The sequence below is a fragment of the Colossoma macropomum genome, unplaced genomic scaffold (genome assembly GCF_904425465.1).
Source record: "Colossoma macropomum unplaced genomic scaffold, Colossoma_macropomum, whole genome shotgun sequence".
Taxonomy (NCBI): Eukaryota; Metazoa; Chordata; class Actinopteri; order Characiformes; family Serrasalmidae; genus Colossoma; species Colossoma macropomum.
This window is the reverse complement of record NW_023494804.1, coordinates 31,506,793-31,524,482: the sequence shown is the minus strand read 5'-3', so window position 1 is coordinate 31,524,482 and position 17,690 is coordinate 31,506,793. Positions and strand designations below refer to the sequence as shown.

The following is a 17,690-nucleotide window of genomic DNA, read 5'->3' as shown; positions in this document are numbered from 1 at the left end:
TGTTTCTGTACCAATATGGCTACGTTCACATTACAAGCCTTGTCGCTCAAATCTGATTTTTTCCTCAAATCCGATCTCTCTGACAGGATGGTTCACACTCGTTTAGGTAAGTGACTCAAATCTGTCATTAATGTGACGAACCGGCGTCCTGAAATGACCCTCATGAGCTCATCCTACTCAGTAACGTCACGTGAATGAATCACGTGCATCATCAGCACAAACTAACGAGCAGAACGAGCTTCGCTGAGAAGATAATTAACTCTGATCAGCTCTCAGCTTCATTATTAGAGCAAGACGAAGGAGAAAAAGGTGAGATGAGCTGCTTTTCCACCGTTTACAGGCTTTTACTTCTGTTCGGCGCTGCTGCCATGGTAACGCTGAATGATGGCGCAGTGGAAGAAAAGCACATGAATTCCGATCTGAGCGTCACATTAAGGTCGCATGGCCACGAATCGGATACGTATCTGATCTACGACCACATATGAAAGTGGCTCAGGTCGGATTTGAAAAGATCAGACTTGCGTCTCCACACAACCCTGAAAACATCAGATCTGAGTCACATTAGGGCAAAAAAATCGGATTTGTGCCACTTCAGCCTGGTAATGTGAACGTAGCCTATGATTAACAACAGTTACGAACATTCCCTTCTGCATCATGGGATCTGGTAAACACACACAGATGTTCGTTATAAGGTAAATGTACAATGTTCAATATTTAGCTGGACATTTATGAAAATAAATAACACAGATCTATTGTCACCCAGAACCCGCCTAGAAATTCATTCTTTGAAAATTCAGAATCGGAGTGTTCAGTCTTCTTGACATCTACAAGTCCAGGTCCACAAGTGAAAACCTCGCATTTGGAGGGGGAAAAAAAAAAAACTTTTTGGAAAAAAAGTTCTTCATGTGGTCACTGGGGTTGGAGAGAGAAGTTTGAAGTCTACAGGAGCTCGGATTGATGCCCACAGGTTGTTCCCTGGAAATTTCGGTCAGTTTCCACTGACCATTGGGTTGACTCGCATTCAAACTCAAAACATGACAGCCTTTGGAAAGAGTAAGATAGGAGTGATGCTTATTCTCATGATCAAACACAATGTCAGGGCAAAGGGAGAGAAAGAGACGGAGGTGTAGAGGAGGAGAGAAAGTTGAAAAAAGGCAGTAGCCCCTCTCTTCTACAGCAGCTATAGGACGGGCATCCTCTTGCTGCCATGGTGCTGTATAGGCTAGACTGCATGACTGGGGCTGGTGCTTGCTCTGTCTGGTTAAACAGGTTGAAAGGAAAGGGGGGGCGGAGCCAGAGGGCACTACGGGCACTTTTACTGCTCCTCCAGCCAGGACGGTTTGTCGGCTCCTGGCGGTTTGAGCTTTATGTTGAACTGCTTGAGGGTCTGTTCCAACTGCTGCTGGTTCCCAGCGAAGTAGGCAGAGATGGCATTGTGGAAAAGAAGAAGCTGCTTGTGCATCACTTTCACCTGCGAGAAGAACGAGAAAAACATGAAACAGTGAGAAATACAGCGAGGGCAAATGTTCAGTGTGCCTTTAGAATATCAGAAATATCAGAAAACAGTGTCAACCTCTCTAAGCTTACTAGAATACATTACATACACTTTAAAAGTTGGGAATCTTTTTTATTTTTTCCCAATTTAGTCATCTCCAATTCCATTTCGCTAGTCAGGACTCCCCCAGTCACACAATACCACCAGCTCTAGGAGGGCGAAGGCTACCACAGTCTTCCTCCGAGGCCTGTGAAGCTCCACCGCATCTTTCGAACTGCCGCTCACGCAACGTCACTGGACAGCCGAACGCGCTCGGAGGAAAGCGCCAACCGCCAGATCTGTTACGTCAGCTAACAGACGACGGCACTGACTGGCATCGCACTGAGTGATGGGGGGAGAAGGAGGGGCCATCCTATCCACGAGAATGAGGCCAACTGTGCTGTCTTGGACTCCCGGCCATGGGTGGAATAATTTTTAATACTATAAAAACCAAATCTGTTGTAAGTAAATGTACAAACACATTTCTAACATGATGGAAGTATTCTACAAAGACTTAAAATAATTAGTAGGAAACAGAGAAATACAGACGTGACCTTAACAAAAATTAAATTGGCATAAAACAAAACAAAAAAGCTAAATGAAAAAAAAAAAACTACTATGTCCACTACAACATAAATGAAAATAAAACAGAATTTCAGAGAAAATAAACTATTAAAATAAAACAAAAAAATAAAACCCTACTTTAATTTTAATGTAAGTCAATGGAACCAGACTTTTCACCAAGTCATTCTTGGCCGTTTCTTTTGGTCCATTCATCAATATAAAGAGGACCAGGCATTTTCAAATTATGTCAAAAACTGTAAAACGACAAAAATGGAGATACGATGTTTTCTTCCAACAGCAGCGATAGCAGCTTGCGATCAGTTTGAGTACGAGCCGGTTTCTGACTAAAGCAGATATGTACCTGCTGGCAGCGACTGTAAAAGGGAATGGAGCGGTTCTACTAAAGCAAATGCTAAAAGGAAATAATGCCAACCACACTGTGGCACCCTCCCTGAGGGAAATCAAACAAAGTAAAATACAATGTGAAAACAAAAAAAAATGCAAATTTTAAACCAATATAAACTCCGGTCCAGAACGACAAACAGAGCTGTAGATCATATAAAACAACTGAAAAAGCTGTATAACACCAAGAACTAGTGTCTGTGAACTAAAGAAGGGACACTAAAGAAGCACTTACACTGCTGGAATAACAATACTGAACCAATAATAATACTATTAATAATAATAATAATAATAATAATAATGAAATTTCACTTTTTATCAATTCAAGATTTGCCACTAATACATAACGCACCCCTAGTTATTATTGAACAAAATAAAAACGATTCATATGACAAGTGTATGTCGTGACCATTTCAGTCCATGATGTCTGTTCAGATGTCAGACGTGCATTATAATACTTTTTAATGTTACAGACATTTACACAACAGTTAGTTCCGGCCACGCAATCTGATTGGTTGAGAAGTGTTCTAACTGTGCTGTTATTTCACCATAACATCACAGGTTTTTCACAAACACTGTACCGCTCCGCTGAGACGCCGTTGCTAAGCAACGACTTTGACAGCTGTAGGAGACGCTCAAGCCATTTGAACGTTTTTACTTCTTACTTTGCCACAAACAGAAAATGGACACTTTTAAGATCACATTTGACCGACAGCCGATTTGGTCAGACTCTGAAGATGAGACGACACTAAATTCCCAAACTGTCATCACCACTGAGCAGCTTTTCAGTCGGCAGCTGTGACAGAAGAACAGCTAAACAACCTGGAATCAGCCAGAAATAAACCCAACACCATTCGCCAAACTAAATGGGCTGTAAGATGCTTTACAGACTGGCTGGAACAAAACAACATTAATACTGATCTGGCAAAAACTGACAAAACTGAGCTGAACTTGATATTGCGGCAGTTTTATGGCTCAGTACTTCAAAAGGCGAGGCTTACAGCAGGCTGTGCAGCGAGTGGGCGGAGTTTGTTACTCTGACGTAGCAGCAAGCTGCTCGTTAAGGAACTATAATTTGGTGAAGGAACTGCGAACATTAAAACATATTAAACGCCGCGTTCACGGCCCAGTTTATTAATTTATTACTTTATTTATTTAACTGTTGTATTAAAGCAATAGAACACAGAGGGAGTGTGTTATCGCCAATAACATCACAGCTGTAATGATGTACGGCGACCAAATCAAATGATGTTATTTCACAATAACACACTCCCTCTGTGTTCTATTGCTTAATTAACCAATAACAAGAGAGGACACAGCACCTTGTTTTCTTCTAGGAACTTGAGTTTGATGGTGACGTCACTGCGGAGTCGCTCGTATTTGTCCTTGTGGATCTGGTACTGCTGCTGCGCAGCCTCGATGCGGGCAATGGTGACGGCGTCTCGAGGCCCCAGGTTCAGCTCCTCCAGATCAGCTCTGTAGGCATCAAATTCCAGCCTAGAGGACAGGAAAGGAGAACAGGAGACAAAAGCAGAATTAAGACAGAAGTATATACAACATAATAAGACGTCAGTTATTAGAGAAGCACAACAATTTAATTTCGATTTTTTTTAATTTTTTTGATACTCCACACCAGGGGCAATTCTAGGATCAGAGCTTTACAGTGTTTTCACACATAGCTCATTTTAAAAGAACCGAACTGAGTTAAAGTGAACCTGAAAGGGAACCAACTGCAAATGACCTCAGTTCTTTTTGTGTTCACAATGTAAGTGAAATATAAAAAGGACTATAAAAACTTGAGCATGAGCCGTAAAATGAGCGGTAAAATCACGCAGGCTCTTGCATATCTTATCACTTTAATATGTCAGAGCTTGTTGCAGATCACGGACAGGCTTTATCCTGAGTAGAACCTTATAAATGATCCCGTCTGTTTTTTACCCACTGAAGTGCTGGAAGACTGTGGCTGTGTGTACGGTGAGCCTCAAGGTCTTTACCACAAAGCAAAAGCGGACTGGGGCCGCACAAATCAATCAAACCACAAAACGAACTACAATAACAACATGAAGAGTGGTCTGTGATTCAGCGCAGCAACAATGAGGACTGCTGCTAACGACTGTAATGTGTCGGTGCTGAGTGATAAGAAATCCTCGTCTGTGCTACTTACTGGAGCCACCGCACCACACAGTCACACTGTATCTGGCTCTAGTGTGTGTGTGTGTGTGTGTGTGTGTGTGTGCAAGCCCTAAGCACAGCTACTGCATGGCTTTGGGGTGAGCAGGGCAGGGGAAGAGTAAGGGAGAGAAAGTGGATCATAACATTTGCTTATCAGAGAAAAACTTCCTTTAAAAAAAAAACAAACAAAAAAAAAACAAAACAAAACTTTTTACTCTTATTTTTACGCCTATGATCCACACATATCAGTTACTGCATATTCAACTAAAAACATCTTTAAAATTCTAAGCACTGTGAGCTTTAAGCTGAGGGCAGATTTGACTGCACTAGTACAGTTGTTTTTACTTTTGGTTGGATTTGTTCAACACAAACTTCTCTGCCACTGGAATAATCTAACACCTTTACTCAATACAGTGCTGCGCCCCAGTACAACTCCAGGACTATTAAGATTAAGATTAAGATTAAGTGACCCTTATCAGTCCCACAACGGGGAAATTTCACCTCCGTAATCTAACCCATCCGTGCAGTGAAACACCACATACACTCTAGTGAACACACACACTAGTGGGCAGTGAGCACACTTGCCCAAGGCGGTGGGCAGCCCTATCCGCAGCGCGCGGGGAGCAGTTGGGGGTTAGGTGCCTTGCTCAAGGGCACCTCAGTCACATACTGTCGGCTCAGGGGAACGAACCGGCGACCTTCCGGTCGCAAGGCTGGTTCCCTAACCTCCCGCCCATAACAAATTATCAGTAACATACATGTTGAAGGGGAAATCCACCGATTTAATTTTTTTTTATAATTCAATTGCTGATATTTAAAGTTCACTGTTCAGTAATAATAAATAGAATAAATAATAAAGTAGAAAAACTCTCTTTACAGTGATGGTGACAGGAACTAAAGGGGTTGCAATATCTACAATGCAAATATGGCTATTTTATTTACTATCTAAATGACCAGTGAACCTACACGTTTTCTGAGTTGGATGTACCCATCCACCATATAGGGCTGAACGATTTTGGCGAAATATCTAATTGCGATTTTTCTGTCCAATATTGCGATTATGATTTAAGTTGCGAATGTTTTCTATAAACTGATGTCTGAGTCTTTTTTTGACTAAGAAGACCAGCGTATACGTTTCTGGCTTGAGGCTTGAACTCTTAACACGGAGCACCAGCCTCCCAGTTATTTGCGGTTGTGATGTCACAGCACACGGTTGTTTCGTTGCTTCTGATTCGTCAAATTCATCTAAAAGCAGTTCACGAGCTCCGTGTGATTAGGTTAAATTTCCCTACTTAAAACTCACAACGTATCAACATTCACACTTAAAAAGACGGTTCTTTAAAGGTTCTTTAATAAAGAAAATGGTTCTATGTGGAACTATGAACTCTCAAGAAACCCTTGGCCTGATTAAATGTTTTTTTGCATTGTGATTGTGTTGTATATGGTTCTATATAGCACCCAAAAGGGTTCTGCTACTGTTACTACCTTGACACCAAAACAATAGAAGAACCCTCTTGGGTGCTGTATAGAACCATCTACAGCACATTCTCCATCAGTCTGAAGAACACTTTCATGATGCAAGAAACCATTTAATCATGCAAAGCGTTCTTTGAGGTGTTCACGGTTCTATATAGAACTATTTTCTTTACTAAAGAACCCTTGAAGAACCGTCTTTCTAATAAGTGTAGTTGAAAATAGACTATAAGAGTATGATAAAAAATTGCAGCTCTTGCAATTTGAAAACTGCACTCTTTAAAATTGATCGATATAAAAACGATTAATCGTTCAGCTCTACCACCATGAATAAATGTTTAGGCTTTAATCCAAAAGCTTCTCAAACCTTTCGCAAAACAATGTCTCAAGCAGCGCAATTGTAACCAACTGTTGCAATAAGTTAATATGAGGTGTCTTTCAGAAGCATTAAAGCTTCAGATGTCTGGTTCCTATCATCACCACTATGAACACTGTGAACATAAAGGATGATTATTAGCCCAATGTAAATATGCTTTAAAGGTACATGCCCACATCTATCAGCTATTTACATTTACAACCGGATCTCTTACCTTGCGTTCTCATACATCTTGATGGTCATGAGCGTGTCCTCCATAGTCTTATTGACAAGCGTGTTGATGCTGGATACGAAGAAGTTGATGGCGCCCAGCAGGGTCTCTCCATTCTTACACAGCAGCTTCTGGGTTTCTGCGTTGTAGCCAAATTCATCCTGTATTAAAAAACAGTAGCAAATTAAAGAGACAAGCAGTCAAAACAGCCCTGAACTACAACGCTGTTCCACACAAGACCTCAAGAGAATTTCACAGCATTAACATTCTCACAGCATTAACGTAATCTCAGTTTAGCTTCGTTGTCATTCTATATTCACTGTATCTCCTCTCTGATTAATACACACTGTGCAATATATCATAACTACTACTGTAATGACTCTCAATATGCACTTTACACTGTAATATTGATGCAACTCAGAGTTAGTTATGTCTATAATCTGTGCTTTTAGTTAACCTCATTCCATTCAGTGCCTGCTGTCATGTAAATACAACAAATCTGTCTCATATGCCACGTAAATATGCAAATATATACTTTTATTGTATTTGTTTTGTACTTTAACTTATGTCTAGATGTATTTCTATTTTTCTGCATAGTATATCTAAGTGTATGTGCAATTATATGTCTTGCTACTGAAACACTCTTGGGGATCCATCAATCCATCCATCTATCTAATGATGACTGAATCCAGCTCACCCGCAGCTCCGGAGATTTCTGGCTGAGGTCAGCGAAGGTATCTCCCAGCGCGTGCTGCGTCTGCACCATGCTGTAGAAGTGGTTGGTGAGCGCGCGGGCCAGGCGCAGCACGTTCTCGTACTTCCGTTTTGTGTCCCGCAGCACCTCGATCTGAGCTTCCAGCTCCAGGTCCACAGTCCGCGAGCCTCTCCCGAACCGCTCAGAGATCAGCTGCTTAGTGCACTGGAATGGGACAGGCCAAAACAGACACCACCACTGACTTTAGGGAGGAACATGGCAAAGAAAAGAACATTTTGGAAAGCTGGGAGCTAGAAAGTAAGTGGTTTACAAAAATGCAGTGAATTGTAACATTTTTTCCCCTTTTTTCAGGTTAAAATCCCAAACTTTTATTACTATATGACTAAATTTCAGTGCCAATAAAGAATTTTCAATTTTTTTTTAGTATAGACATAGACTTAGGCCCAATCATATTTCTTATTTCTACCCCTACCCTTTGTTTTCAAGTGTCGCATTGCCTCTTGGAACTGAGTTACAGGGTCAATGGTTGAAATCTTCCCTCTGAAATGGGACCCTCAAATAAAAAGAGCATCACTTCATTAACAGCTACTAGCACTGCTCTGTAGGGGACCCTGCCAGCCTGCAGTGACAGCAGAGGAGGGTAAAGTTCAGCTCCTCACTGCTGGGCTTTAGTTACATTTAGGGAATCATATGCTTTCAAAGAGGGGGCAATTGTTTATTATCACCCACCCCTAGTTCTTCAGTGATATGAAGCTGAAGTCAGATATTCACCAGGTTCTTGTTTGAATTTTCCCGTTCCACCTTAAATGGAGGAGCAGTTCTAATGCCTAAGGCGCCAGAATGTAACTGCTGCTCCATTTAAAGTGGAACAGGAAATTTAGCTAGCTACCGAGACATCAGCATACAATTAGTGATTTTTATGCATGTCATGAAGAAACGACCATAATACACTGAAACGACATTAAACTAAGATAATACAGTGGTTTTCGTAATTTTTTAACAGAGAAAATTCTCACATTTGTGTGTTTCTTTGGTCTCTTGTTCAGCCGTCTTGCTAGTTTTTCTTTTTTTCTCATAACTCTCTGTTTGGAGTCTCTGAAAAACCTCAGTTTGGAGGGTCATGTAGCCCCAACACTTCACCCTCCCCCTCTATCTCAACAAGAATCAGGACACCCTACCCCTAGCCCTAAACATGCAAAACGGAGGGGTAGGGCTAAGTGGTAGGGGCCAGGGGTGAAATAGGATTAGGCCTTAACTTGGATCTGGGAAACCGAAATACGGAAGGTAAAAAAGTCAGTGTGCCCTTTAAACCTTGCCTTAAAATGAGTGCTACGGAAAAACGGAAGGTCATTTCTTTTGAAGGTCACACTTTATTTGGATGGTTCCCTATAGACGATCTAAAGACACTAAAATTATTAACTAACTCTGGTGATATTCACTTCTCAACAACACATACAGTACGGTGAGGGTAAGGTTTAGGAGTGTAGGTCTTATATTACAGTTAAGATTAGGGTTAGGTTTAAGGTTAGGGATAGATTTGACAGAATCTATCAGATTCAACTTTAAGTTGCATTTAATAGATATTTAGTTAGCCTCTTTAACTCCGCAGAACCACCGGTGCACTTCGTCATATTCTTTACTTCATAACTTTCATATTTCATAAGCTACATTCTAAAGGTGGGGGTCATATGAGAGCTGTAACTGTCTTCTTTCCAGTCAAATAGATGGGTGATGTGATTTTAAACCCTTATAATAAAAGAAGCTGAACTCACAATTTTTTTTTCTACTGAAAGTCGACCCATTTGGCACAAATCTGAGCTCTAAACTGGATCTCAGATGGCGTCTCTTCAGTGATCTGCACTGTAAAAATGATTTTTATAAAATAATACAAAGAGCGTCTAAGATTTCTAGCTAAATTGTCAGCATATGGCATTACGTTTACAATCATAAAACACATTTTCAGTTAATTTGAATTGAGCTTTTACAAAAAATAAATTAATTTTAAAAAATCACATTTATTTTAATGCAGTTACTGAATAATTTGCCTTATGATTTAGGCATGGAAATTCAGATGAGACAAACCAAAATATACCTACAAGCATAAGAGGTTAAATGTTACTTAAAGATGGACTGAGTATCCACAAAATATCTAAAGTGGACCACCCAAATAAAGTGGTACCCTTCTGATATATTGATGGCAGATGCACGCACAGTTCAGGGATTATTCTTCGGGTTATGCTGTGTTTAACTACCAAAAATAGAAGATACAGAGATACAAGTTTCCCATGTTATGGAAAAACAAAATCTGGGCAGCTTTGGTGCTCCATATCTGAGATCTTTAATAATCTAGTCAGTTTGGACCTTTTGAAATCTGGTGATGTGTAACATGCTTACCAGACTAAGAACACATCTGACTGCACATTGTGCTTAAAAGCAAAATATTAAACAGATGTCAATCTGTAAGAATGCATTTCTTTTGAAAGCTCCATCTTTCACACAAGCAGGCATCCATGTCTTTACATTGTTCTCTCAAACAGCTTCACACACAAGCTTCTGTTGAGCAATACAAACGTTCCAATCTGTTCAGATGCCAAAAACTTCCTTATTTTCACTGATGGAGGTGCAGGCCCAGCGTGGGTGTGGGACACACCGAACTTAACCTCAAACAGAGAAAGCCAGACTTGCAGTGAAACCATGTTACCTTTCGCTTTTGTCTGATGAAAACCTTGTATCTCCAAAATGGTAACTTTACAGGAGAAGGAAAAAACCTACTTTACTGTTAATGTAAGTCAATGGAACCAGACGTTTTTCCAAGTCATTTTGGGTCATTTGTTTTAGTCCATTCATTGTGAAATTTACACACAATGTAAAGAGTAACAGGCATTTTCAAATTATGTCAAAAACTGAAAAACGACAAAAATGGAGATACGAGGTTTTCTTCCGACAACAGCGATTTTCCTCTGTCTACACTGACTGTATGAGGTTTATTGCTTCAAGTAGAGTCATAAATGCTTATGTAAAACTCCTTGAAAGAATTATAGCTATTACTTTTTGTTTCTACTCACATATTTAAAAAGAAAACAATATTAATTATTGGCAACCACATTAATTACCTATGTATTTTTAACCAGGTCACATTTTAGAAATGTCTATCTGTCACTTCTCTCTTTCAGGCATAAGTATCTTCTACTAGTCTTCCATAAACAGGTAAAACATTACAGCCTTTATGAGCTTATCAAGTTATACTGCACTTTTATGAGCTAAATAAAAGCCTCTTGGTACATTTTGAAACTGCTACTTGGGCCTGAGTCAAAATTTCTGCCCACTTCTGATGTAGCCACACCAACCTGTTTTTATGGGAAATCTATCAAAATCAAACAAGACAACTCCCAAGATAGTAAAACGGACATCTGCACGTTTGGGCAAGCACAATTTCTGGAGAACTCACCCTCTGCCAGGTCTGCCCCCATAACTCCAGTAAGACAGTGCTCTTATTATAAACCCCTATACAAACACCTCTTATCACTTTCATCAGAATAGCAAATAAGAAAACATGACAAAAATATCTGAGCCTTTGTTTAGAAACCTGAGATCACGAACATATCCGCACCATATTTAAAAAGCTTAGAAGTAGTTACGTAGATTTTTGGGGGTGTTTGGCTCCCCCTGGAGGCCAAAACAGGATAAGTTATTTTCAGCCTGAGTTCCTGGGGAAGCCCTGCAGCGTAGTTCAGCTTTTCTCTGCTCCAGCATGTCAGAGATTATAACTAATTGATGAGTAAGAGGTGACAGAGCAGATAAAACACACACTGTACGAGTGGGACTGAGAACAACTGCATTAGAGCATGTGAGAAAGGAAAACTAAGGACTGAACATGTCATTTCTTTGTAAACAGGCTCATTCAGCTGTGCCACTGAGCTCAAACACCATTTCTGTAAGGAAGCTTTTCCTGGTTGCAACATAACCAGTAAGAAGACTGGCTCTTTTACTGAATAAGGCCTTATACTCCCTTTTCCATGCAGATGTTTCCGTAGTTAGCCAATAAAACACCACCGTTCAGCAGCTTGGCTGTGCTCACAGACGGAGTTTGAGGTTGAGCAGTGAGTGCACTGATCCCCCTACTGAACAAACTTTATAGCATTAAAATTCTGACAACTAGTAAGAATAAAATGTGAAATAAATCATATCGCTGTTGTCGGAAGAACCTCGTATCTCCAAAATGGTAACTTTACAGGAGAAGGAAAAAACCGACTTTACTTTTAATGTAAGTCAATGGAACCAGACTTTTTTCCAAGTCATTTTGGGTTGTTTCTTTTAGTCCATTCATCATGAACTTTACACACAATGTAAAGGGCAACAGGTATTTTCAAATTATGTCAAAAACTACAAAACGACAAAAAAGGAGAGGTTTTCTTCCGACAGCTACTTTAATGTCATTTCAGTGCATTATGGTCCTTTTCTTCTTCACAAGCATGAAAATCGCTAGTACTATGCTGATGTCTTGGCAGCTAGCTAGAGAAATTTCCCGTTCCACCTTAAATGGTGCCACAGTTATTCCACACATTCTGGCAGCTCAGGCATCAAAACTGCTGCACCATTTAAGGCGGAACAGGAAAATTAGAACAAGAAGCTGGAGAATATCTGACTTCAGCTTCATATCACTGAAGAATTAGGGGTGGGTGACAATAAATAATTGCCCCCCTCTTTGAAGGCATATGATGCCCTAAATGTAACTGAAGCCCAGCAGTGAGGAGCTGAACTTTACCCTCCTCTGCTGTCACTGCAGACTGGCAGGGTCGCCTACAGAGCAGCGCTAGTAGCTGTTAATGAAGTGATGCTCTTTGTATTTGAGGGTCCCATTTCAGAGGGAGGATTTCAACCACTACCCTGTAACTCAGTTCCAAGGGGCAAGGAGACACTCGAAAACAAGGGGTAGGGGTAAAAATAAGAAATGTGATTGGGCCTTAATCTGCGTGAGACTCCTTTGATTCTTTTGCCTCCCTTTTCCTCAAAATATACCTGAAGCAGGGGATCCAATGTAAGGGACCAAGCGATATGGGAAATGTGGGACGATGCCAGTATCCACTATCTTTTGTGTACATATGGGCCGATCCTAATACCAATGCCAATACATAAACATTTCTAAGGCACAGAAATTGGGACTTCCTGCGCCGGAGGGAGAAAGTTCCTCAGTCTGAAAAAGATTTTCATTCGTGGCTACAGAGTTTGCATTAGAGAAACCTACCTGAATCAGCATTACAGAGAAATAAAACATATTCTTTACGTATTCTATAGGGTTACAAATGCAGATATTTTTGCACAGTAGCCCAGCGTGGCACATACCTCACACTTACACTACATCTGAAATACAGGACAAACTTAAACACTGTAAATCAAGCATATCACAGTTGTCGGAACAAAACCTTGTATCTCTAAAATGGTAACTTTACAGGGGAAGGAAAAAACCTACTTTACTTTTAATGTAAGTCAATGGAATCAGAGTTTTTTCCAAGTCATTTTGGGCCGTTTCTTTTGGTCCATTCATCAAGAAATTTACACACAATGTAAAGGCCAACAGGCTTTTTCAGATTATATCAAAAACTGAAAAACGACAAAAATGGAGATAGGAGGTTTTGTTCTGACAGCAGCGATATGCTGATTCTGATATCATGCATCACTAGTGCCAATGTTTGTCTTATTGACCCTCCAAAATGAATGATGTGAGGTGTAACCATAGTAACAGGCTTTGAAGTTAAAGACTGACGGAAAAGTCACATGAATTCTTAATTGACCATTCAGGTAACTCTGCTGTGTATCGGATACCGACCGGGTTTTAACACTACATACAAAAGAGGCCCAAACTGGAATTGAAACAGTCAGATTTACTACAGATTTTGCTGCTCATTCTATCACTTAACAACAAATCTGTGTCAAATGTGAAGAAAAACATCAGATCTCTTCCACTTTCACCTGTAGCTGAAGGTGGCTTTAAGTTAGCACTGTAAATGATGCCAGTCTGTGGGGTATAAGCTTCTATTACTCACATTCGCCTGGTAGCTCCAGTGCAAAACTAAAAAAAGTATCTTTGGACACTGAATGTGTCGTGGCTGATAAACTCTATCTGGGGTAAAGGCAAATTGTGCTTACTTGTTTGTGCTGAATAATTCGTTTAATTGTAATAATGTACTTTTATCATGCAGAACTACCTTGAGACCCACTGCGTAGATCAGAGGTCACTAGTAGGCGGACCAGGGTCCGAATCCGGACCCAGATGCAGACCTGGACCTATAAGCGATAAACTATGGAGAATTTAATTTCGATGGGGTGGTCCTATTTTAATCAGCGTAACTTTTCTAGCCTTTACGGTAGCTTTAGCGGCCCAGGAGACTCACAGATATCACACGTGATGCTACTCAGCCAATCAGATCTGTGCATTACGATGAGCACTGAGACTCGAGTGAGTCTCACACACACAGGGGAAGGACGAGGCGAGACACAGCAACATTATGATGTTCTGGACCTTTGCTTGAGGAAATTTCCTCCAACTGGACCTCAATGAATTTTAATTAAAGACCCCTGGTGCAGATAATGCTGACATCACTCTTACCTTATAGGTGTTTAGGCCCCATTTCTTCATCATGTCAAACTTCTCCACAGCAACCCCTCTCGTGGCTTCCTCCGCCATCATGGAAGAACTGCTGCTGTGGTGCATGCTGGATCCTGATACACAAAGCAGGCAGGCCAGCGTTCAAAGCCGTTAATTACCCAGTCTCAACCCAACCAATCAAATAAGCTATTAGCCCCACTCATCACTGCCATCCTCACAGCAGAGAGAGCACCGCCCGGTTTGAGGATGTACAGCATGTAGGCAGGTGAGGTATCAGATGAAGTGAGAGTGAATGACAGAGTGATGGTTTTGTCAGTGATGGAGGAATGTCCGGGGGCTTTGGGGTACCTGGAATACCGGGGAAGTCGTCTGATTGGCTGGCTATCCGGCTGGCGGCAGACTGGCTGGGGGCAACGCTAATTCCCCTGCACTTCATTCGTAGGTCTGGAGGGGGTGTGGCAAGGGTAATGAGGTATATGGAGGGTATTTAGGGGCATTTGGGGTAATATTAGGGAATTGGGGTAAAGGTTTTGGAGATTAAATGGGGTCATTGTTACATTTCCAGGTATGTAACATGTTCATTGTGTGAAGGAAGGGCAGAAGGAGGCAGTGTGTGTGTGTGCGTGTGTGTGTGTGTGTGTGTGTGTGTGTGTGTGTGTGTGTGTGAGAGTGAGGAAGGAGAGGTATCCAATGGAGGGATGGTAGAACAAGACAAAACAATGTAAGGGGAAGGTAAAAAAAAATGAAAGTGAGATGGAAGGATATGAAAATATGAATGGAGATGAGAGTTAATCATTAAATATTGCTGTATGATGTAGAAACAGGACAATTCTCTGATTACAACCAACAAACAGTAGCTCTATAACCCTGTGTGCACACCGCCAACAACGAAAGCGACAAGGCAGACATAAGTCACTGATTTTTAATCAGAGCCAGCGACGCTCAGCCGCGCAATCGCTGGCAACACAAAGTGAGCGACTTGTTCATCCCTGCAATAGCCAATCAGACGTCATCGTGTCCTGTGGAACGTGCTGCACTGACCGTGGCTCCTGTTGAAGATTTGTTCTGTTGCATTAACATGAAAATCAGGGTAAAGCTAATCAGAGGCGTTTACATGCACTTAATAATCCGATAACTGCAGAAAATCAGATTTTGTCAGTTATCCGATCAATGCGTTTACATGCACTTGAGTAATCAGGTAATGGTGAAACTCTGGGTCTACATGAGTCAGACAGTAATCGGATTTCTGTTTTGAAAACGGCCGATACACTCACAGAACTTCATGCCGCAGCTTTTTTTTTGTTTTTTTTTTTACGTCGCGCCACTGAAAATATGAACAAACATCATCTAGAAAATGAAGAATATTTAAGTTCTTCATTTTATATTTGATTTCAGTTCCTCTCCTAAAGTGTTTTGCTGCGTCTCGCGGCGACGCTTCTCGCTTATTTCTGGTACTGCAGCCTGTTTTCACACATGCAGACCGAGAAATACGAAAGAAATCAGAGTAAGAGTTCACATGCACTGAGAAATCTGACTACCGAGCTAAAATCCAGCCTCTTTATCGGATTTCTAGATCGGATCGTATGGTGTTTACATGACCGTTTGAATAATCAGATAACTGCAAAAATCTGATTATGATCGGATTATTGAGTGCATATAAACACACTCAATGATGTCTGTGTTGAAACAGTGCATGAAGTGTACAAGAAAGTGTTTTCTTATATTATAATAATGACCATGGCAATAATACTGAAGTGACAGCTTAGCCAAGCCTCACTGTGTAACAAGCTACAGTTATGGGCCAATTTAACTGTTTTGTTTATCACACAGATAATGAAAAACATTTAGAATGCGCTTTAATGAGATGCACATCCCTCATGGTCAAGAGTTAAAGCGAGTAAAACTGCTTCGCCTGCAAAGCATTTCTGGTCAGCTGAGGTATAAATTAGAAAGAAAGCAGAGAAGTGACGAATTATTGATTCAATATTTTAATCATGATATTCACATTCGAATATTTTTGTCTAATCTTATGTTAGATAACAAATTTAGCCCATGCTGAACAAGTGCTGAGTAAGCCTGGCTCTGCATGACCACACAATCCCAATGAACTCACCGCCTGCCTGCTCCGGCTTCAAAACACCCACCAGTGACCAGTGGAAGGCAGCCCAAGCTATACTGAGCGATTTCATCGCCTGCGGTGTGCACACAGGGTAACACGTGCATGTGAGCACAGCGTAAAACAATCGAGGAGAAAGAGCTGTAATGACTGTAACACAGATTAAAGTAGGTGCTGTTATGCTGTCTTAAATGACTTTATCTCTGGTTTATGATTTTGACCTAAATACCTCCTCAGGCATTCTGTGATTAAAGCTAAAGTGCATTTGTAAACATTTCAGTCAAATAAATTCAACAATGCCTTTGATTCCAGTACAAAATCATTCAGACAGAACAATCAGAAAACAGAAACGAACACTTGAGTGCAAAGAGATTAACATAAGCAAACTTCTTCCCCAGCAAAGGAAAAGAAATGTACAAGCAGAGCCAATACAGGTCGACCCGAAAGCCTGGAGGAGAGGAATAAAGGGAAACACATCAATCTGTCCTTCAGAATCCCCGACCTTAGAAAAAAGAAGGGAGTGATGAAAATGGCTAAGAGAGTAATCTGCAACTCCAGACTGACCAAGCAGTGTGAGAGGCACTGAGAAAGAGAGAGAGAGAGAGAGAGAGAGAGAGACAGACGGAGAGGGTTGAGTAACCTTGTCCATCAACTGGGATGCGTCTGTTGCCCAGAAATTCAGTGTTGAGGCGAACAGCAGGGCCTGAGAGGAGACATGCAGAGCGCTTTTACTCAGTCGTCCACCAGGGGGAGCCAGAGACTCTTTCACACTGAGCATGGCATTCAGGGCTGAAGAAAATCTGATAAAGGATTCAATTTCATTTGTACTGCAGCACAGTATTGATCTTTTGTCAGCAGTTTCAGTTCCTCAGCTTCTACAACCGTCATAGCAGAAACACATTTCTATCAGAGCTCTTCAAACACTGAGCTGGAAAAAGTTTTTTGAGCCATAAGGCCAATTCTTCACAGCCAATAATAGTCACCCATGTTGGGAAAGAGAAATGACAGAGAACTAGATTGGCCTAATTTAATTTTAATTAGTTCGCTACTAATATTTCAACCATTGTTAAAACAATGGATTGTTAGATATAATAAGCCATGAGGCTACAATACAGCAATACAGTCTCTGCTGTGGCCTTTCCAAATACTATCTAAGGAAAATTAGTACTTTGCATACAGATAAATGGCCATAATGGGTCATAGAAGTTATTATGATGGTGGTAAAAAAAAATTTAACAAATATTATAACACTATAAAAATATTCCTGCTGTCAGAAGAAATGTATGTCCATTTTTGTCGTTTTTCAGTTTTTGACATAATTTGACAACGTCTGCTGTCCTTTACATTGTGTGTAAATTTCATGAAGAATGGACCAAGAGAAACGGCCCAAAACGACTTGGAAAAAATTCTGGTTCCATTGACTTACATTAAAAGTAAAGTATGTTTTTTCCTGCTCCTGTAAAGTTACCATTTTGGAGATATACTCTAATACAAACATAGGTGCACTCATGCTTAAGAAA

General features: G+C 40.7%; 1 protein-coding gene across 9 annotated transcripts in view; it reads right to left on the bottom strand.

The window, feature by feature from the left end:
- Nucleotides 1-519: 519 nt before the first annotated feature.
- arfip2b (ADP-ribosylation factor interacting protein 2b) overlaps nucleotides 520-17,690 on the bottom strand; it is a 49,621-nt gene continuing 32,450 nt past the window's right edge. For 5 of the 9 annotated variants that reach the window (XM_036594663.1, XM_036594666.1, XM_036594667.1 and 2 more), the window contains 6 exons: nucleotides 16,811-16,873; nucleotides 14,055-14,167; nucleotides 7,430-7,651; nucleotides 6,736-6,893; nucleotides 3,823-3,997; nucleotides 520-1,471 (listed from right to left, as the gene is read on the bottom strand). In XM_036594663.1, coding sequence (XP_036450556.1) covers nucleotides 1,316-1,471; nucleotides 3,823-3,997; nucleotides 6,736-6,893; nucleotides 7,430-7,651; nucleotides 14,055-14,167; nucleotides 16,811-16,873 — 887 coding nt within the window. In that variant the 3' untranslated portion in view covers nucleotides 520-1,315. Of the gene's footprint in view, nucleotides 1,472-3,822; nucleotides 3,998-6,735; nucleotides 6,894-7,429; nucleotides 7,652-14,054; nucleotides 14,168-14,411; nucleotides 14,538-16,810; nucleotides 16,874-17,690 lie in introns of all 9 variants that reach the window. The other 4 variants (XM_036594668.1, XM_036594669.1, XM_036594670.1 and 1 more) reach the window with 2 other exon arrangements.